The 23,514-nt window shown below is 42.9% G+C and overlaps 1 protein-coding gene and 1 pseudogene across 1 annotated transcript; both read left to right on the plus strand.

Moving 5' to 3' along the window:
* Positions 1–9,419: 9,419 nt before the first annotated feature.
* On the plus strand, positions 9,420–15,195 carry LOC125537556 (uncharacterized; annotated as a pseudogene).
* Positions 15,196–20,447: 5,252 nt separating this feature from the next.
* Positions 20,448–21,321, plus strand: LOC125533806 (Heavy metal transport/detoxification superfamily protein). Its single transcript, XM_048697152.2, has 2 exons — positions 20,448–20,809; positions 20,909–21,321. The coding sequence occupies exons 1-2, from the start codon at positions 20,686–20,688 to the stop codon at positions 21,151–21,153; spliced, it is 369 nt and encodes a 122-aa protein (XP_048553109.1). The 5' UTR covers positions 20,448–20,685; the 3' UTR covers positions 21,154–21,321.
* The last annotated feature ends 2,193 nt before the right edge of the window (positions 21,322–23,514 follow it).

Genomic DNA, 23,514 nt, shown 5'->3' on the forward strand with positions numbered 1-23,514 from the left:
TATTGGAAATCATACATACTGATGTATGTGGTCCAATGAACATTGAAGCTCGCAGCGGATATCGTTATTTTCTCACCTTCACAGATGATTTGAGCAGATATGGGTATATCTACTTAATGAAATATAAGTCTGAAACATTTGAAAAGTTTAAAGAATTTCAGAGTGAAGTGGAAAATCATCGTAACAAGAAAATCAAGTTTCTACAATCTGATCCTGGAGGTGAATATTTGAGTTATGAGTTTGGACTTCATTTGAAACAATGCGGGATAGTTTTGCAACTCACGCCACCTGGAGCACCACAACGTAATGGTGTGTCCGAACGCCGTAACCGCACTGTATTAGATATGGTGCGATCTATGATGTCTCTCACTGATTTACCGCTATCATTTTGGGGTTATGCTTTAGAGACGGCTGCATTCACATTAAATAGGGCACCATCTAAATCCGTTGAGACGACACCTTATGCAATGTGGTTTGGCAAGAAACTCAAGTTGTCGCTTCTTAAAGTTTGGGGCTGCGATGCTTATGTGAAAAAACTTCAACCTAATAAGCTCGAACCCAAATCGGAGAAATGTGTCTTCATAGGATACCCAAAGGAGACTATTGGGTACAACTTCTATCACAGATCTGAAGGCAAGATATTCGTTGCTAAGAACGGATCCTTTCTAGAGAAGGAGTTTCTCTTGAAAGAAGTGAGTGGGAGGAAAGTAGAACTTGATGAGGTAATTGTACCTGCTCCTTTATTGGAAAGTAGTTCATCACTAAAATCAGTTCCAGTGATTCCTACACTAGTAAGTGAGGAAGCTAATGATTATGATCATGCAACTTCTGATCAAGTTACTACCGAACCTTGTAGGTCAACCAGAGTAAGATCCGCACCAGAGTGGTACGGTAATCCTGTTCTAGAGGTCATGTTGCTTGACCATGACGAACCTACAAGCTATGAGGAAGCAATGATGAGCCCATATTCCGCAAAATGGCTTGAGGCCATGAAATCTGAGATGGGATCCATGTATGAGAACAAAGTGTGGACTTTGGTTGACTTGCCCGATGATCGGCAGGCCATAGAGAATAAATGGATCTTCAAGAAGAACACTGACGCTGACGGTAATGTTACTGTCTACAAAGCTCGACTTGTTGCAAAAGTTTTTCGACAAGTTCAAGGAGTTGACTATGATGAGACCTTCTCACCCGTAGCGATGCTTAAGTCCGTCCGAATCATGTTAGCAATTGTTGCATTTTATGGTTATGAAATTTGGCAAGTGGATGTCAAAACTGCATTCCTTAATGGATATCTTAAAGAAGAGTCATATATGATGCAACCAGAAGGTTTTGTTGATCCAAAAGGTGCTAACAAAGTGTGCAGGCTCCAGCGATCCATTTATGGACTGGTGCAATCCTCTCAGAGTTGGAATATATGCTCTGATAGTGTGATCAAAGCATATGGTTTTATACAGACTTTTGGAGAAGCCTGTATTTACAAGAAAGTGAGTGGGAGCTCCGTAGCATTTTTGATATTATATGTAGATGACATATTGTTGATCGAAAATGATACTGAATTTCTGAATAGCATAAAAGGATACTTGAATAAGAATTTTTCAATGAAAGACCTCGGTGAAGCTGCTTATATATTGGGCATCAAGATCTATAGAGATAGATCAAGATGCTTAATTGGACTTCCACAAAGCACATACCTTGATAAAGTATTGAAGAAGTTCAAAATGGATCAGGAAAAGAAAGGGTTCTTGCCTGTATTACAAGGTGTGAAGTTGAGTCAGACTCAATGCCTGACCATTACAGAAGATAGAGAGAAAATGAAAGGTGTTCCCTATGCTTCAGCCATAGGCTCTATCATGTATGCAATGCTGTGTACCAGACCTGATGTGTGCCTTGCTATCAGTTTAGCAGGGAGGTACCAAAGTAATCCAGGAGTGGATCACTGGACAGCGGTCAAGAACATCCTGAAATACCTGAAAAGGACTAAGGATATGTTTCTCGTATATGGAGGTGACAAAGAGCTCGTCGTAAATGGTTACGTCGATGCAAGCTTTGACACTGATCCGGATGACTCTAAGTCACAAACCAGATACGTGTTTTTATTAAATGGTGGAGCTGTCAATTGGTGCATTTCCAAGCAGAGCGTCGTGGCGGGATCTACATGTGAAGCGGAGTACATAGCTGCTTCGGAAGCAGCGAATGAAGGAGTCTGGATGAAGGAGTTCATATCCGATCTAGGTGTCATACCTAGTGCATCGGGTCCAATGAAAATCGTTTGTGACAATACTGGTGCAATTGCCTTGGCAAAGGAATCCAGATTTCACAAGAGAACCAAGCACATCAAGAGACGCTTCAATTCCATCCGTGATCAAGTCAAGGAGGGAGACATAGAGATTTGCAAGATACATACGGATCTGAATGTTGCAGACCCATTGACTAAGCCTCTCTCACAAGCAAAACATGATCAGCACCAAGACTCCATGAGTGTTAGAATCATTACAGTGTAATCTAGATTATTGACTCTAGTGCAAGTGGGAGACTGAAGGAAATATGCCCTAGAGGCAATAATAAAGTTGTTATTTATATTTCCTTATATCATGATAAATGTTTATTATTCATGCTAGAATTGTATTAACCGGAAACTTAGTACATGTGTGAATACATAGACAAACAGAGTGCCACTAGTATGCCTCTACTTGACTAGCTCGTTGAATCAATGATGGTTATGTTTCTTGACCATAGACATGAGTTGTCATTTGATTAACGGGATCACATCATTAGAGAATGATGTGATTGACTTGACCCATCTGTTAGCTTAGCATGATGATCGTTTAGTTTGTTGCTATTGCTTTCTCCATAACTTATACATGTTCCTATGACTATGAGATCATGCAACTCCCGAATACTGGAGGAACACTTTGTGTGCTACCAAATGTCACAACGTAACTAGGTGATTATAAAGGTGATCTACATGTGTCTCCGATGGTGTTTGTTGAGTTGGCATAGATCGAGATTAGGATTTGTCACTCCGATTGTCGGAGAGGTATCTCTGGGCCCTCTCGCTAATGCACATCAATATAAGCCTTGCAAGCAATATGACTAATGAGTTAGTTGCGGGATGATGCATTACAGAACGAGTAAAGAGACTTGCTGGTAACGAGATTGAACTAGGTATTGAGATACCGACGATCAAATCTAGGCCAAGTAACATACCGATGACAAAGGGAACAACGTATATCGTTATGCGGTTTGACCGATAAAGATCTTCGTAGAATATGTGGGAGCCAATATGAACATCCAGGTTCCTCTATTGGTTATTGACCAGAGACGTGTCTCGGTCATGTCTGCATAGTTCCCGAACCCGTAGGGTCCGCACGCTTAATGTTTGGTGACAATCGGTATTATGAGTTTATATGTTTTGATGTACCGAAGGTTGTTCGGAGTCCCGGATATGATCACGGACATGACGAGGAGTCTTGAAATGGTCGATACATAAAGATCGATATATTGGATGACTATGTTTGGACATCGGAGTGGTTCCGGGTAAGTTCGGGCATTAACCGGAGTACCGGGGGTTACCAGAACCCCCCCCCCCCCGCCCCGGGGAGCATATGGGCCCTAATGGCTTTAGGGGAGAGAGGGAAGGGCTGCCTAGGGCAGGCCACGCGCCCCACAAGGCCTAGTCCGAATTGGACTATGGAGGAGGGGCGACGCCCCCTCCTTCCTTCTCTTCTCTCTTCCCTTTCCTTCTCTCCTACTCCTACTACATGGAAGGGGGGGAATCCTACTCCCGGTGGGAGTAGGACTCCCCAGGGAATGCCATAGTAGAGGGCTGGCCCTCCCCCTCCTCCACTCCTTTCTATACGAGGAGGGGGGCACCCCATAGACACAAGTTGATCATTGATCTCTTAGCCGTGTGCGGTGCCCCCCCTCCGCCATAATCCACCTCGGTCATATCGTAGCAGTGCTTAGGCAAAGCCCTGTTCCGGTAGCATCATCATCACTGTCATCACGCCATTGTGCTGACGAAGCTCTCCCTCGACACTCTCCTGGATCGTGAGTTCGTGGGACTTCACCGAGCCGAACGTGTGCAGATCGCGGAGGTGCCGTACTTTCGGTACTAGGATCGGTCGATCGTGAAGACATACGACTACATCAACCGCATTGTCATAACGCTTCCGCTTATGGTCCATGAGGGTACGTGGACAACACTCTCCCCTCTCGTTGCTATGCATCACCATGATCTTGCGTGTGCGTAGGATTTTTTTTGAAATTACTGCGTTCCCCAACACGTAGTATTTCAAAAAAATTGCCTACGATCATGCAAGATCTATCTAGGAGAAGCATAGCAACGAGTGGGGAGAGTGTGTCCACGTACCCTCGTAGACTAAAGGCGGAAGCGTTTAGTAACACGGTTGATGTAGCCGAACGTCTTTGCGATCCAACCGATCAAGTACCGAACGCACGGCACATCCGCGATCTGCACACGTTCAGCTCGGTGACATCCCTCGAACTCTCGATCCAGCTGAGGTCGAGGGAGAGTTACGTCAGCACGACGGCGTGGTGACGGTGATGATGAAGTTACCGGTGTAGGGCTTCGCCTAAGCACTACGACGATATGACCGAGGTGTGAAGTCGTGGAGAGGGGCACCGCACACGGCTAAAAGATCAATTTGTGTATCTATGGGGTGCCCCCTGGCCACATATATAAAGAAGGGGAGGGAAGAGGTGGCCGGCCCTACGGGGCGTGCCGGGTGTGGGGAATCCTACTAGGACTCCCCTCCCCAAAGTAGGATTCCCCTCCTCTTTCCTATTCCTAGTAGGAGAAGGAGGGAAGGAGGAGGGGAGAAGGAAGGAGGGGGGCGCCGCCCCCTCCTATTCCAATTCGTACCAGCCCATGGGGGGCACGCGGCCACCCCTTGAGGCCCTTCTCTCCTTTCCCGTATGGCCCATTAAGGCCCACTACTTCCCCCGGCGAATTCCCGTAACTCTCCGGTACTCCGAAAAATATACCCGAATCACTCGGAACCTTTCCGATGTCCGAATATAGCCTTCCAATATATCGATCTTTACGTCTCGACCATTTCGAGACTCCTCGTCATGTCCGTGATCTCATTCGGGACTCCGAGCAAACTTCGGTCATCAAATCACATAAACTCATAATACAAATCGTCATCGAACGTTAAGCGTGCGGACCCTACGGGTTCGAGAACTATGTAGGCATGACTGAGACACATCTCCGGTCAATAACCAATAGCGGAACCTGGATGCTCATATTGGCTCCTACATATTCTAAGAAGATCTTTATCGGTCAAACCGCATAACAACATACGCTGTTCCCTTTGTCATCGGTATGTTACTTGCCCGAGATTCGATCGTCGGTATCACCATACCTAGTTCAATCTCGGTACCAGCAAGTCTCTTTACTCTTTCTATAATGCATCATCTCGTAACTAACTCATTAGTCACATTGTTTGCAAGGCTTATAGTGATGTACATTACCGAAGGGGCCCAGAGATACCTCTCTGATACACGGAGTGACAAATCCTAATCTCGATCTATGCCAACTCAACAAACACCATCGGAGACACCTGTAGAGCATCTTTATAATCACCCAGTTATGTTGTGACGTTTGATATCACACAAGGTGTTCCTCCCGTATTCGGGAGTTGCATAATCTCATAGTCTGAGGAACATGTATAAGTCATGAAGAAAGCAATAGCAACAAAACTAAACGATCATTATGCTAAGCTAACGGATGGGTCTTTTCCATCACATCATTCTCTAATGATGTGATCCCATTCATCAAATGACAACACATGTCTATGGCTAGGAAACTTAACCATCTTTGATTAATGAGCTAGTCAAGTAGAGGCATACTAGGGACACTCTGTTTGTCTATATATTCACACATGTATTAAGTTTCCGGTATATACAATTCTATCATGAATAATAAACATTTATCATGATATAAGGAAATATAAATAACAACTTTATTATTGCCTCTATGGCATATTTCCTTCAGGGCTCTCCAACACTAATGGGGTAGGAGCAACAACAACAGTGTGTAGAGACCATAATGGATTGTATCTGGGTTCTTCGGCATTGGCGGTGCCCGGAATCACTGATCCAACAGTCTTGGAGGCCATATCGTGTCGCGAGGCACTCACACTATCCATAGCGTGTGATTGCAAGCCAGTGGCAGATGACATACACGACAAAAAGGGAAGAGCTCATCTGACAATGATTAGAGAAATTTACTTCATAGTTCCAATTTTATTAGTTATAGTTTTATTTATGAAAGTAGAGTATCGAATGTTGACACACACAATCTTGCCAAACTCACTTTGTCGCTTGATCAGGGTCGTCACTTGTGCCTTACTCGGCATAACCCGGTTTGTATCCCTCTTAATGTCCAACTAAATCAATGAAGTGTTGGCACCCCTAAAATAAAGAGGGAACTGGTGGTGCTTGTTTTCAAGGCAGTGGAGCGAGCAGTCATGGCGTTAGCACACCAGGAAGTCGGCAAGTCTCATTGCGCCTACCTACTGTAGTGGAGTTGAACGCTCTCCCTCAGGTCGGGTGCGCCGCTACTTTGCAGTGAACAGTCCTATCAACGTGACACCGTACTAATAAACCGAGGTAGGGAGGGCACGCTTCTGCACTGGCAGATCCTACTTCATCATGTGTTCGATTTCTTCGTAAGTCGTTATCACAATATGCATTTTTTTACGGAAAAGCTATTAGCTTTATTAACTTAAACAACACTTACATCGTCCGCTTAAAATATAGAGATAAAAGCAGGAGATGAGTCCAACCACACAGACAGAGCTACCACGGAATGACACATATTTTGGTTCACGGTTACAATGTTGAATCAAGACCTTCCCGAAATCACACTTGAGATCCCTACACTTATCAATAATTGGAGCCGCTATCATGGAATGACCCGTATTTTGGTTCAACGCTTCAACGATGATATGTCACAACATGTAAATACACATACTGTGGCATTTCAAAAGCACCATTGCAGCAAAAAAAATTATGTATCCAACAAATCCGTATTGGTTACAACAAACCACCAAGAAGAAAACATAGGGATGCATAATCCACATGCAACATCAACACAACATTTCTCGTATACTACACCAAAAAGAGGACGGGCTGCTTTCTGGGCTTTCGGGCCGTGTTTCTCTTGGTATCTTACGCTAAGCGTACCATAAACTCTACTCCCTCCTTCCATCTATATAGGGCCTAATGCGTTTTTTAAGACCTCCTTTGACTATTGACAAGATTAATAGTACATGACATGCTCAATGTGAAAATTATATCATTGAAAGCTCCTTTCACACACGAGTTTAACGGTGTGCTCTACTATTTGGTCAAAGTTAGCCTCGAAAAATGCATTAGGCCCTATATAGATGGAAGGAGGGAGTATCATCTATCATGCTTTTGCTTTGCTGCTCGATCGCCCGATCATTCAGTTTAATTGATTTGGAAACCATCCAATTTGAAATACTATACTACTGCATGATTATGTAAAAAAAAGCTATTACAAACACAAAGCAAAAGAGTCTGCCATAGACCAATCATGTAGCCGCGTCTCAGCAACGACGGTCACCTCGAAGAGCAACAACTTCAGCCGGGCTTTCATTACCAACGCACCTTCCACCTTTGAATGCCTAAGAGGAGACGACGAGTGGATAGCGAGACTCGGTCGGTCCCGAAAAAGCCATCATCTTGGATTCACCAGTAACTGCATACATAGCACCCATGAAGATCAGCGCAGACCAACGACAAAGCACTAGAGAACCATATCACAAAACCTCCAAGCCATGTGTCCACCTATGATGCTTTAAACAGAGTAATGACACCAAGTTGCCGCCATTGCTGGTCCTACAACGAACCAAGACTTTTGCCCGGAGAGCACAACCTGATCAAGAAGGGAAGATGCCGGCACACCTTAGAGACGCCTCCAAGGACCAGTTGGAGATGCCCATGATTCCGCTGATTCTATTCATCTGATTTGAAAATCTTGTAAACCAAATGAGCCATGATTTCGCTGGAGATGCCCATGTTCCTGCTGCTGGCAAACATGTGTGTAGGGGTGGCACACTATAGCCTGTGTGAAATCGAAAGTCCTATTCTGATCCCGAGCTCAAATGCAGCCTGATGAATAGTAAAATCGAAAAAGTAGTCATTTTTTTTAAATCTATTTTTTGTGGTAAACTTTGACCAATGTTTGTACGCTGAAGAAATTTGAGCATGAAATGACATTCGTGGAAGTCATGGCCAAAAAAATCAGTACTCCAAAATATTTTCAAAACTAGCATTTTTTAGCATAGATTTTGTTTTTTTGCCCGGACTTCGGTGTATGTCATTTCGTGCTGAAATTTTACCAGCATACAAAACATTTGTTAAAGTTAACCAAAAAAATTCAGAATTTTTTGAATTGTTTCACTATTTTTTTTCAATTTTAGGCCTCCTTTGGTTCACAGGATAGAAATGTTATAGGAATAGAAAAATCATAGAATGTGAGATGACATGTATCTCCATTCCTATAGAGAAAGAGATGTCATTTGATGCATAGGATATGAATTTTTCCATTAAGTCTAGCTATTTTTTTTCCTCCAAAATGTGAAGGATTGATTCCTATCCTACATAGAAATATTAAATTCATTCCTATAAACCAAAGGGCTTCAAAGAAAATTTTTTTATGCAAATCATATCCTATAGAAATCCTATGAGATTCCTACAAACCAAAGAAGGATTTACTGTTGGCCTTGTTTGGATCCCTGAGTTAGAGTTAGTTTTAGTTTGTTGAGCTTCAAATATCCCAAAAGTATCCAAACATGATGGGTTAGTTTGGGTTAGTTGGATATAACCCACCAAAAAACTAGCCCACACTAGAGGAGCTTATTTGGGTTAGTTCTCCTGGGCCCACTAGAAAAAATAGTAAAAAAAAAGTCACCCCTTTCATCCAAACAGGGTCCAAATTAGTTAAATGATTGAAAACGGATATTTATTGTTAATCTAACCCTACCATCCAAACAGCTCTTTGGTTAAAGTTAGCTTAGGATTAGTTTAGGGTATCCAAACATGCCGTTGATGAGGTTGCATTTGAGCACGGAGCAGATACTCCAGTCCGTAAACGCTGCAGGATCGCGCCTTTCCCAGGAAATCTTGCGGTCGATTCTGCTAGTACTAGTACTACTGCAGCCAGGCGCATGCACCCATCGGGAAGCGAGACGGTTCACCACACACGCGGGCACGCGCGCAGCCGCATTTACTTCATCTCGGGAATTCCAACGGCCCATCGCAACTTAAACACGCTCAGCGGCCTAGGATTATATGCTCCGTTACTGCCACTCACTCCTGCTTAGGAAGGGAGTAGGAGGGGAGCAGAGTAGAGCGCGGGCGCCATGGGTGACAAGGACGAGGATCTCCACAGCGAACTGGACAAGATGGAGGCATTGCTTAGCTACTGGTCTGCGGTGACGAACGATGACCGTAAGCTCAGCAAGTTCGATCTTGGCTGCCTGGAGAGTATGATATTCTCTTGGTCCATCGAGGATATCTTCAACAGGGACCTCCTCAGGCAGAAGGTGACGCCTGATCTTTGCCTTATGCCTTTTTTTCTTTGTTTATAAGCTGCACGCGCATGTACTCAGTTTGCTAGTTTTGGGGTTTGATCTCCTATTCTTGCAGACCAATCCATCTTTTTGAAGGCTTGAAAGTAGCCCGTCGTGGTTGTTGATTTAATAACCAGTTTTAGATTTGGCACATGGTAGTACTCCCTCCATTTCACAATGTAGTGAGTTCGGGCTTCCCGAGATCTTCTGCCGTACTCGGTCTCGTTGGTTAAATATATGGTCAAACTTAGATTTCAGGAAATGCGGATGCACTATATTGTGAAATGGATGGAGTAGGTGATATGCACACATTTTTCTGTCCTTTCTGGTGGCTACTAGTTATGAAAGAACATTACATTACAGTACTCTTTACAAGAAGTGAGAAACTATTTCCCCCCTAAAAAAACTATTTTGTACCACAGAAGACCAACACGACGGTAAAATAATCTCAGGGGCAGAAGCTTGATCGGCTCAAATTTGAGTGTCATGGAGTTTTTTTTGTTTTTGAGCATTTTGAGTTTTTTTTAGCACATTTGGAGCATTTTGATTGTCATGGAGTGGTCGGGTAATCCCACTAAATCGAAACTCGCTAGCTGTTGGCGAGGCCCATCCCCAATCTAGACTCTCTAGCAGGCTCGGCCGAAGCCCGTTCCATACCCCTCTTGTCCCCCGTTCTTCTTATGTGGCTCTCTCGCGCCCCGCCAGCCATCAGGAAGGAGGTGCATCGAGCTCCTCAAATGACGGCCGCGCTGCTACCCTGCCAGTGCCCGCTCAAGGCTGAACCGCCGCACGTTGACCGCTGGCCGCTGCCTTCGCTCGCCGTATCCAAGTAGTATATCCGTCTTTTTTTCCCTGAATCTCCCATCTCTGGTTGTTTTTCATTTGGAATAATTAACCAAAAAACGGAGGAGCGCAGATGAAAAATATAACACTATCTACATCTCTAGGCCTGACGCTTAATCAGTCCCCTCTTTTAATACGGGTAGTGCTGACCTTGCATATGATTGGTGCTCGCTGCTTTGCCAAGCAGAATGCCCTGCTTGAACTGAATCGCACCCTTTTCCTTTTTTCCCCTTGTGTAGGTGGCTGAAGAAACCACCAATGGGTGTACAACACAGATTAGAAGGGAATATGCTATTTGTGCCCTTAACGTGTTTGATCATTTTCCCTGAGAAAACCCTGTGTTTGATCATTTTAGTAGGCTTGAGTATTTGTTCTTGTATTACCACGGTGTTGAATTCTCATTTCTTATCGCAAATATGTTTTTGATTCCACTGTGGTTATGGCCAAGTATAGATTCAACAGTTTGTATCTTTTGTTATCAACTGCCTACTGCATTGTTCTTCCCACATTGACCATTGACTGCTTAAGCTTAACTTCAAACCAGAATTAACAAAATATCATTGCAGGCTTACTTGGTGGTTTCTTCCCGTCGTTACAGGCTTACTTGGGTTCATTTGCCTGTCCTCTGATTGAAGAAGTACATACTGATGTATTTTCCTCATTAGATGGTTATGCCCAGGCAAACTTGACAATGCGAAATCAATACTTGGTTTCGAGGTTTCAGAGCCATCAACGGATAAGAAGTCGAGGGAGACGTATGATCCCAAAGAGGGAGACATAATAGTCGTGTCCTCTCGAAAACCAAAGCATGTGTCTGACTTGACGCAAAATAAGGAATCATACGTTCTAGGTTCAGTTCTGAAATCTGGAGAAGAAGATGGAGATATCCCACCCAATTGTTGTATTATTCGGTTTTCGTCAACCATTCCTGTTGAAGCAGACCCAGAAACAAAAGTACCTAAGGGGCAATTATTTGCTGTACTTCTCATAAATATGACTACATACAACCGTATTTGGAAGTGCCTCCGTATGGAAGTAAATGATACTAATCATGAGGAACATTGGAACAAATGGAGCAGCACCGGCATTGTTGATCTCGTGTGGCAGTATAAGCCAAGGGTATGTCACCTTTTACATGCAAAAATAACTTGGGCCCTTTCTTATGCCTTATCATGCCTTGTACTTCCTTCGTTCCTAAATATAAGTCTTTTTAGAGATTTCAATAGGAACTACATACGGATCAAAACGAGTGAATCTACACTCTAAAATATGTCTATATACGTCCGTATGTAGTCTCTATTGAAATCTCTAGAAAGACTTATATTTAGAAACGGGGGGAGTAGAAGTTAGTACTTGGTAGTTGGTACACGGACATACATGCACTATTAATGATTGTCTCTTAAGCTGGGGGCAACCTGCTGCCTCATTTCAAAATCATCTCTACATTTGAGTTACTTTTGATAATGTTGTCAGCACGGTGAATCTGTTGGTAACATTAAACATATCTTACTGCATGCGGGATGAGACTGGTTGATGTATTCATCGTCTTTTACTTGCACTATTTATCTACATGCTCGAGTTAATTGATTTACTTGCTAATTTTCCCCATGAAGGTTGTTGAAGATGGAAGCTTATCCTCCTCTCATAGACCAATTGATGGCCTTGGCCTTGAGAAATTCAACCTCAATGATTCACAGTTGGATGCAGTAGCAGATTGTGTCTCAGCAGTGGATAATGGCTCGTTCGCTTAAACTAATATGGGTCCCCCCTGGAACAGGCAAAACAAAAACCATCAGCACTATCTTGTGGGCAATGCTCATGAAGGGCTTAAAGACACTTACATGTGCACCTACGAATACTGCTGTACTGGAAGTCGCATCTCGAATTGTCAGGCTTGTTGGGGAGTCAGATGGCAACATATGCTTCCTGAATGACATTATCCTTTTTGGTAACAAAGAGAAGATGAAAATTGATAATTTTCATGATCTTTCCAGTGTATTCCTTGACTCTCGTGCTGAGTGGTTGTTGCCATGTTTCATGCCTAGAACAGGCTGGAGGCATTGCTTGTGCTCACTGATAGATCTTCTCGAGAATTCTGTGAGCAAGTACAGATCTCACATTGAAGATATTCTTGAAAAAATGGCCAGAGAAAACGAGAGCCCTAAGCAGGATAGTGAGAAACCTTGTTGTGTTTTGGCATCAGAGCCTCCTGCAGCAGAGCAAGAAAAGAATCCACGTTATCCTTTACATTCCAGTCTCAAGTCCAAAGATCATCTTACTGTACCTCTCCCGGTGTTCCGGAAGCCAGTACAGAACATGCCTGAAGAAGGGGAAAAAGAATACCACAAGGGGGGATGGTGTGATTCTGAAGCACTGAAGGAAGCACTCCGAGTACTGCCTTTCAAAGGTTATTTGAAAGATAGTTTCAACAAACTCTCGGGGGATTTGTGCGATTGCATTGAGACACTGTACCATGATCATCCAAGAAATTCAGAAACAAGACGCAGTTTTCAGTGTATGCTAGAAGTGGTTGAGTTGATCAAAATTCTTCCTGCTTTAATAAACTGTGACAAGGATAATAGTGATATATGGTCTGATGAACTTCTTGAGAGAAAGATACAAGATGGTGGTGACCCTACTTTGTGGCGTGAGGAGCTCACCTGTGTGCAGACTAACACATGCAATAAATCTAAGTTCAGGTTGGCCAGATCCCTGTGTGTGCAAGAACTAAGATATCTTGTTGATAACCTGGACCTTCCAAATTGTTACAGCATAAAAGAAATTCAATTCTACCTGTTGCAAAGAGTGAAATGCATTCTCTGTACAGTTTCCAGCTCATTCAGGTTGTACAATGTGCCCATGGACAATTCTCCTTCAGATATATGCTGGTTGGTCAAGAAGTCTGAAAAGTTGACTCTTGACTTGCTGATTGTCGATGAGGCTGCACAGCTTAAAGAGTGTGAAACCTTAATTCCTTTGCAGCTGCCAGGCATAAGGCAGGCTGTTTTTATCGGAGACGAATATCAGTTACCTGCTCTGGTGAAAAGCAAAGTAAGCTATATATGTTGACTATTCTCTGCTTTCATTTATTTATTTCTTTTGAAAGTGATGTATTTTGACATGTAATGTGATTATGTAGATATCTGACAATGCTAAATTTGGGCGAAGTGTTTTTGAGAGGTTAAGTATGCTGGGTTATTGTAAGCACCTTCTCAATGTGCAATACAGGATGCATCCAAAAATAAGCAAGTTTCCAGTTGTTACATTTTATGATGGCAAGATATCTGATGGTCCCAATGTCACTACTAAGAGCTATGAGAAGAGGTTTTTAGCAAGCAAAATCTTTGGGTCATACTCATTCATAAATGTAGATGGAGGACATGAAACAACTGAGAAGCACGGGCATGGCTGGAAAAACACAATTGAAGCTGCTGCAGTTTCGAGGATAGTGCAGAGGTTGTTCAAAGGTAACCAACAGTATTCAGTCGTGGTACTCTATTTTTTGTAAAGAACCTCCATTGATAAATATATGAGGTTGTGTTTTGGTTTGTCACATAGCGAAAGTCATGAAAGCAAGAGATTATTTGAGGGAAATGACAGTGTTACCCATGGTATTAATGTGCTGCGAATAAGAGAGATAAGTCTATGAATTTGCAGTCATAAATGTTGTGCGAGGGGGGAAGAGAAATGTGCGCTAAAGAGAGAAAATGTTGGTACAATATTTTTGAGAGGAAGGACAAATAATTAGTATGCTGTTCTGTGATGTACGTACACACAATCTGAGCCACTAGTAGCTTGTCCTTGGTTCACTGCTTGTATAATAGTTCTTTTCCCTCAATTGCAGAGTCATTCTCTACAGGAATCAAAATCTCCGTTGGTGTTGTGTCCCCATATAATGGTCAAGTTAGAGAAATCTCTGAGAAACTTGGGAAATCCTACGATAGGTACGACGGTTTCTCGGTGAAAGTGAAATCTGTGGATGGTTTCCAAGGTGCGGAGGAAGATATCATTATCATATCAACAGTGAGGAGCAATAAAGCTGGTTCTGTTGGATTTCTCACAAACATGCAGCGGACCAATGTGGCTCTCACGAGAGCTAAGTAAGTTTTTTGGTAGCTCGATTCCAGGGTATCTGCAAAAATGATTTTAAATTATATACTCCTTGTGGTCTTCCAAATTTAACTTGGACAGTTAATTCTTCTATAATACGGTGCTAAATATGAATCCACCAGTATCACTTTTATGCCACAAAACTTCCATATAGTTGGAATTACTGTTGGTTTAAAGCTACATAGTTTGAATGATATTCAAAGGCTCTTTATTGCCATCAGGAGTAACTTATTTGTTGTTGATCTTGCCAGGCACTGTTTATGGATAGTAGGAAATGGGACGACTTTATCCAACAGCAAGTCTGTTTGGCAGAAGATAGTCAAAGATGCGCAAGACCGGGATTGCTATTTTGATGCCGATGAGGACAAAGATTTGTCAAATGCAGTATTCAAGGCTGTCATCGAGCTCGACGATGCTGATAATCTAGTGGAAAAAATGGACTCGCTTGATATAGGCAAGCCAAGGTCTCAGGTATAACCAAAAGCCTTTCTGAAAATAGCTCATCATACGGACATGTCATATAAAAGCGCTGACAAATACGGTTGCTGGCAAGTGTGAGCTAACGTTTTTCATGTTTTATATGCAGAAATCAAGGTCCAAATACCGTTCATGAGATGTCAGGAGCCCCGAAATAGTACGGGTTGTTGTTTGTGTCACCTGGGCTTTGCTGAAGAAACTTCCACCTGCGTTGGTATGGCATGGCTGCTGTCGTGAGATGCCGTATATTTTGTTGAACCTATGTAGCTTGATGCACGTTTGATCGCTGAAGCTCAGTTGCATTCTGCTAAGAGCCTAAGACTGATAGAACTTTTATCCTGGACAAGACGTTGTTAATTACAGTACTGTAGGAGTATCATGCAGCTGGAATGTGGCACGAAACAGCTTATTATCTCTTTCTCGCTTTTGAACTGCCGAAACAGCTTCTCACCATATATTCAGTGGTTCAGACTTTATTCATCACACACGACACGTGCACTTCATTATTTTGGGGTAAGCTATATATAGAGCGGGTCGCCGGAGTGCACCACGGGCGCGGTCACGCGCGCTCAGCAGTCGATGTGGATGCTGCGCCAGCCGAAGTCGCCGCAGGCCTGGGTGTCCTCGAACACCTGGTACGGCGTGCCGGCGCAGCCGTGCTCGCTGTAGAGCGTCGCCGTCTCGCCGCGGAAGTTGAACTCGTGGCCGCCGTGGAAGTGGACGGGGCTGCACCCGCAGGTCCCCGCGCTCGACATGCGCCCCGTGCACGCGGGCCCGTCCCACGACGAGAAGTAGCTCCTCGGCCCCGTCCCGTCCGTCGCCGCCACGGTGATCGCGGCCACGGCCAGAATGGCGACGGCCATCGCCGCGGCAATCATCTTTGCGGCCATGATAACAGTGCTAAGGGTAGAAATGGCGATACCTTTTTCCTTCTTTTCGTATCGCACGGCATCATGCGTGTTCGGTTCTTGGTTTTATAGGTGAAGCCAAAAGGGAAGGTGGTCGAGTTCCTAGGGCTTGACGGTTTATTGTGTTGTGATTTTTCATTGTGTCTGTCGATCTAGAGAGCTTACATCGTTGCGTACGTGTCTGTGTAGTTCTCTGTTTACCTTTCCTGTTGTCATCAACGAGTCAACGTATATAGGGCGATACTAATGTTACAAACTTGCAACAAGGCTTGGAAAAATACAACTGAAAATGAACAATCGTGCATACCTATCTATTGAAAAGAAATTCACGTGTGAACTAGCGTGATGGTTAGGAGGACAGTGATATCCTCAGTCCACCAGGGTTTAAGTCCTAGACTTGACATTAGTACTCGCATTATTTCTGTATTTATTTCAGGCTTTCGGTGATGTTTTTTCGGTGGGAGGAAATGTTCCCGTCGACTGCAAGGCGTCTGTGGTAACTTCATAAAATCTCAAAATGCTATGTCGGTCCAGTCTCTCGGATGTGCTCATAGGGGTAGAGTGTGCATGCATGTGCTCATATGGATGAATGTATGTGAGCGACTTTGACTGTACCGAATTAAAAAAATCCACGTCTTCTCTTTCAAAAGTATATTTTTGTTAAAAATGAAATAAATTACACTTTAGAACAAGAATAACACTGGGTCAATTATACAAAAATATTCTGAGAAAGACGAAGCATCACAATTATTGCATTCTTACTGCAATCTCTCCTGCTAGGTCATGTGGATCCCTCCACTGGGGAGGCAGGAGTCCTTAATTCATGATGTTGAGGGGGGACTCGATATAAAAAATCTAAATGAAATTTTACTGTTTATCTCTCAAGGTAAGAGTTTCGAAGTCTTGATCCCTTGACGCATTGAAGGCGTATCCCTCCACAAATAAAGGCCCCCTCACTCCTTAACCAGCTTAGTAAAGTTTCCATTAAGGTAATCATTTTATATTTTGTGTAAACCCTTTTGCTCTTCATTTTATATATCAACTGACTCAAACCCACATATGTAACTTATTTTCTACTCTTCTATCAATGAAAGGTACACAGACTTTGTGTATTCGTGAAAAAAACTCCTTTTGAGGGTTTCTGAAAGTGAAAACCAAACCATATGCAAGCTACCCTATGGAAATGAAGTGGTTTTGTATTGCCGTTTGTCTTTTTTAGTTTGAGTTATTATGATAAGGATCCTACATGAGAAGCCTCTTGGGTAGTTCTCTGGTAGGTTTTTGCACAACCATCGTAGACCAACCAGAGCCTATGGTCGTAGAGAAGTGTTCTCCTCGAGTGAAACTGCCTGGGAAAATGATAAAAAAGAACATCAGATATAATTGAGAATAAAGAGATCTATGAAAAGATATAAATGCCCTTAAGAAAGTTAACTAGAACTAATATTCAAAAAAAAGTTAACTAGAACTATGGTGAGTATTGAGTAGGAATTTCAGATCCCGTCGACCCAATATGGTGAGATCTCATGTGGGCTTTTTCACATGCATAATTGCATAACGAGGCAGGTCTTTTTTCATGCATGATTGCATGGTGAGGTGGCGTGTTTATAAACTGAGAAGAATATGTTTGTGGGAATCACTTGTTTTGTTATTTTTGCAAAAAAAACTTGCAATCTATTCATCAAACATCATGGCACTACAAAGAATACGAGAAATAATAAAATTACCTCCATGTCCACAGATCACCTAGCAATGACTACAAGCACTGGAGCGAGCCGAAGGCGCACCGTCGTCGTCATCGCCACTCCCTCACCGGAACCGGGAAAACCTTATTGTAGTAGATAGTCGGGAAGTTGTAGCGCTCAGACCCCAAAGGAACAACACACTAGAACAACAACCACCACGATGAAGAGAAGTGTAAATCGGAAGAATCCAATCCATCGACATATGAATGCAAACGAACGAAGGCTGGATCCATGCAGATTCACCAAAGACAAACATGGATCGAATCCCGTGAGATCCGCTAGAGAAGCACCTCCACACGCCCTCCGATGACGTGATGCGTCGCTAGGACGGGGACTAAGCGGGGAGAACCTTATTCCATCTTCAGGGAGTCGTCACTATTCCGCCTTCCTAAACAGGACATAGACCCTAAACAAACTAAAAAATCACCTAAAGACTAAGTATGAGCCCTTCCACCGGCAAGAGACGGGATCCACTGCACTTCCATGGCCCTACGGCCGCAGGAGACGAGGCAGATCGATGACAACACCTGTGGGAGACGACCAAACCCTAAATGCCTGAGGGTCTTTCTTTCTTTCTCAGGAAGAAAGAAAACACATGTATGTCTCACTTATTTTGTAATATGTCGAACTTATTTTTTAATATTGTATAGTAAGTATTATCGGAAGCACTATTACTAAAGCAATAGAGCTCAAACCAAATTATGTTTTTGCTATCTATGTAAAATCTTGCCTTTTGCTATCTACACAAGTTTAGATCGTATATGGTGGCTCGTTTATGGACGGAAATTCACTGGAGGTGCGGGGACACTCACCTGCCAAGTGTTGCTCGGACGCTTGTGTCTCTTGATTCGCGAAATAGTTGGATCTCGCACGAGTTCATAGTAAGATTTAAGTTTCAGTTGTTGAAACTTATGATTTTTCATCTAAAATTTGTGTCTTTCTCGCTCGCTCTTACTAAGTTTCATGGATAAAATTTTAAGAGATTTTTCTTGTCGGTTGTTGGCACAAAAAATTGTGAGTTTATCGGTTGCTCGTACTAAGTTTCAAGAATAGTTGAAACTTAACATTTATTTTTAAAATTTGTCAAAGCGTATTTAAAATGAATCTTATTTGAAAGCCCTTATTACGAGAAACACGAATATGAAGATAAAACTTAATTTGGACTTTTCATTCAAAAGATATAAAAAAATTAAAATTGGAAGCCAAAATAAAAGCACACCCAAGGGATATGCGTGCCGTGAGGCCTGCGTGCCACAATCCTCCCCATATTTACGGAAACTACTACAGAGAATTGAGTTTATTCTAACTTTATTTTTTCCATTATTTTTTCAACTTTTTCTTGTACTTTTTCGTTGTTTACAACTTGTATCAATTTTGGTTTAACTGTTATAAGTATATTCTTCTACTTTTATGAAGTTTTAATATGGTTTTATCTTCCATTTTCCCCAATTACAAAGTTCAAAAATTATGTTCCCGTACGGTTCTTTGTGCTGTCTCGGTTGCCGCTGTACTAGGAACCAATTTCAGTGAAGGCAATGGACTAAGTTTAGACGGTTTTGACAAACTAGGCGTCATTTTGTTTGATACTGGAGGTGATGGATTTGAATTTATTTATTTTCACTTCAAAGTAAGTCCGTTAACCTATGCAACATGGGCATACTTTTAAGAAAAACAAATCTATTCCTTTCCCTCCCGGCGGCTAGGGCGAAGCTTCGTTACCTCCAAGCTCTGCAGGCGAGCCCGTGGACTCGTCTCCCCTCTGCCTGCCGCTCTGGCGGCCGACGACAAGGCAGGGAGTCTCGGCGCCTCGGTTCAGCTTAGTAGTTTAGCTTAGGTCTTTTTTAGTCCACGCAGGTGCAACTCTTCAGCTTGAAGATGGTTTTCCAAGCTTAGATCCTTCCTGAGTCCGTTCGTTGGGATGGAGTCGATGAAGTTCCGGTGTAGATTCTCGCCGTCTTCTTGAAGTGATGAGGTTATGATTTCTCGACATGCACACAAGACGGTGAGCTTTGGTGTTATATGTTTCAGATCAATTCAAGGGTTCAACGGTGACTACTGTTGCTCTAGGGCGTTGGGCGTTGCACAAAGAATTTTTGAACGTTATCGACAAGGCCAGGCCAACTCTTGTAAAGAGCGGTGAGGAGCGATGACAACACGGCTTCGGCGACTCGCTCTGACGTTGGTGGTCGTTCGGTGGTTCAAAGACTTCTATATAGAAGTAATTTTTATTATATATGAGATACTTTATACTTCTCGTGAACTTTATAATCCATTGGGTTCATTTACGCAAAAGAAAAGAAAAAGGCATGGGCACACCTTTCCAAGCTCTTGAAACCGTGAAAAGAAAGTAAAGTTTAGATCATGATCCAAAATGTTCCCAACTGACGAGTCATCATGGAAATAAACAGAAGACGATCCACGATCCACATGAAAAAACAACAAACACGAAGCTGCTAGAACGAATCTAAGCGTGACACGTGCAACACTTTTACTCCCCTCCCACCAATCTGCCAATCAGGCCGTCCTTCCACGACAATCTCAAAAGCCGAATCCTCCCAACACGACGCCGTCGCCTCCGCCCCACCCTCCAAACCCGGCGCTTTCCACAACACTTCACATGGGCGCAAACGCCCGGCCTCGTCAGCCCAACGCTACGCCGACAGGCCACCACTCGCTCCACGTACCCCCCTCCACTACGTCCCGATCTCTTTTGCACCCGAACAGACTCCGAGTCTGGATCATGGTGCGTCAGAAATGAAAGCGCGCTCAAAAGCGAGGTCGACGGTGCCATGACGAGGCCCCTGCGCACATGCGGCGGGATCTGCAAGATTATCCAATTAGCTCCGTCGCCTTTTAGCTTGTGTATATAAGCGCCCTGTATGCTGTTCTTTAGGTTTATCTGCACACCGCTGAATGCTGATCGGCTGACATCGAGTTCTTGAGGATACACTGCTATTAGCTAACTAGAATACGATGGGTGATCTGCAGATCGTGCTGGCAGGGGGGACGATCGAGGCGCAGCACGTGGAGATGAAGGTGCCGCTCTACTCCTACGGCTGCGAGAAGAAGATCAAGAAGGCGCTGTCGAATCTGAAAGGTACGCATCATGTCATAGGACATTTCTACGGGAAACCGCCTGAGCAATGGGTACGTTAGGGCGGCCATGCATGAATGCTAAGCTTGCTGCTACTTGCAGGGATTCACTCGGTTCAGGTGGATTACCACCAGCAGAAGGTGACGGTGTGGGGGATCTGCAACCGGAACGACGTGCTGGCGGCCGTCCGGCGGAAGCGGCGAGCGGCGCGGTTCTGGGGCGCGGACCAGCCGGATCTGGGCGAGGACGCTAGGCAGGGGGACGCCTCCAAGCACTACCTTCGAGCGTTCGCCGCGTACAGGAGTAGGAAGTCGTGGAAGAAGCTCTTCCCCATGATCCGGCTGTAACAGCAGTAGGCCGCGAGTGCGATGTTTTGTCTCAGTGCCTGCTGGCTGCTGCATGCATGGCCGCGTGCGTGTTGCACTGCAGTAATGGCCGGGAGTTGCTGGTAGTTTGGTACAGTAGCGCATGATGTTACATATCGAATAAATGTGCTCTGTCCTTGCCTTTTGGAATCGGCAGATTGCTCGGTAATCTGTAGGTTGGCAAATCCTTGCGATGCTGGAACTTTTTTTTTAAGAAAAACTTTTAATCTATTCATCGTATCATGGCAGTATAAAGAACACATAAATGATAAAAACTACATACATGCTCTTAGACTACTTAGCAAAGGTTTTAAAATATTAAAAGTTTAAAACTGTATTCCGCATCGACGCATGGATTAATCAAATTAGTATACGTACAGATCTGCGAACTGAGAGTATCTCAGATGGTTAAGTTCATTGTGGTGGAACCAACCCACAGGGTTTGTCCTAGACACTGATGGTCGCATTTTTTTGAATTTATTTCAGTCCTATTGGTGATGTGCATTTAGTGAGAGGAGACGTTTCTGTCAACTACAAAGGCGTTCATGACCATTTCGCCAATCTCAAGATGTTGTGCCGGCTCAATATCTTGAAAGTGCTCATAAAGATAGGGTGCGCTTGCGTGCATGGGTTCATAGGGTTAAGTGTATGTGTGTTTAGGTGAGCATCTGCGTTTGTACTCTGTTAAAAAAAGGTACTCCCTCCTACAGGCACAACTCTGGATGGGCCAGATCAAGAAATTCCTCTAAAATTTCGTCCTCAGGCTCAAAGTTAGCTCTACTCTCCACTGAATTTTTGTTGGGCTGGGCGGGCCATAGCCTAGTTTGGCCCAGCTGTAGCTCTGCCACTGCTCCCTCCGTCCCATAATATAAAAATGAGCTTGAAAAACGTTTTTATATTATGGGACAAAGGAAGTACCTCAGATCTCACCGCCGATCATTTGATCAAGACATCAAGTTCATAAATCAATCGTTCATGGCCCGATCCTATTCTCTATGCACCACGAGGTATTGAAAACAATTGTGTAACCTTGACGCAAGCGGTCGAGCGCATGCACTATATGGGTCGGCCCATTTTGGTTTTTCACACACGGTTTTGAAAACGTTATATAACCTTCCTTGAACCCTTTTTTCTTTTTTTCCTTTTCTTTTTTATTTTCTTAAATTCATGTTTTCTTCTGCATATGTGACCCTTTTTCAAATCAGAAATTGTGTTTAAAAACTGCAATTGATTTTTCAAATTTGTGAATTTTTATGTGAGATTTTTTTAAAAATACTGAACAATTTATCAAATACGCAAATAATTTCCAAATTTATGATATATTTGGCAATACGTGAATAGATTTTGAAATATAGGAAATTTTCAAATTTATCAACTTTTTGAAATCCAAGAAACATTTCTAAATTTCGAAACATTTTTTGAAGTGCAAGAACATAGTTCAAAATCACGAACATTTTTTCAAATATGGGAACATTTTTTTCCAATTCATTAACTGTTTTCTTGAATATCTGGAAAAAATAAAAATACAGAAACTATTTGAAAATTCATGAACATATTTTGAAATCTGGGATCATTTTTTGAGTTCCTGAATATTTTTGTAATATAGGTACAAATTTCAAATTCATGAACATTTTAAATCCATTTTTTTCAAATTCATGGTCATTTTTTAAATCGGTACATTTTTTAATATAGGTACAAATTTCAAATTCATGAACATTTTAAATCCATTTTTTTCAAATTCATGGTCATTTTTTAAATCGGTACATTTTTTAAATGCATGAACATTTTTTGAAATAAGATAGCAATTTTAAAATTCAGGAGCATTTTGAAATCTTAGAACCATTTTAGAAAATTTTGAACACTTTTTGGATTTCGAAGCATTCTTTGAAATCCAAATATTTCTCAAATTTATGATATTTCTTTAAATCTGGAACACTTTCTCGAATTTATAAAAAAATTAAGAACATCTTTCAAGTTAAAAAACCAAAAAGAGGAAGAAAACAGTGGCACCCGCCCGACCAGCACATGGCATGTGTGTTTGTGACCATCCCGGTTTAGGTGGTCGGCTGAAGCATACGGGAGACCATCATTTGCCTTAAGTGCCGTTAGAGTGCATTTTGCGACTTGGCGCACGCCGCGCCCCCTCCGCTCCGGGCTGACACATTTACTTTTTTTTTTCCTGTTTTAAACCCCAAAACAGTGTGCACAATGTGATTTGAACCGCGCTCCTCCCGGTTTAGTATCGAACACAATAACCAGATGGGTCACCAGACCTGTTGTGCGAGTTTCCTTTTCTTATTTCTTAAAATGCAACGGTGGAAAAACACAGTTGTTTCCTGTTTT

This window comes from Triticum urartu, chromosome 2A (assembly GCF_056163025.1).
Source record: "Triticum urartu cultivar PI428250 chromosome 2A, HENAU_Tu73, whole genome shotgun sequence".
Taxonomy (NCBI): domain Eukaryota; kingdom Viridiplantae; phylum Streptophyta; class Magnoliopsida; order Poales; family Poaceae; genus Triticum; species Triticum urartu.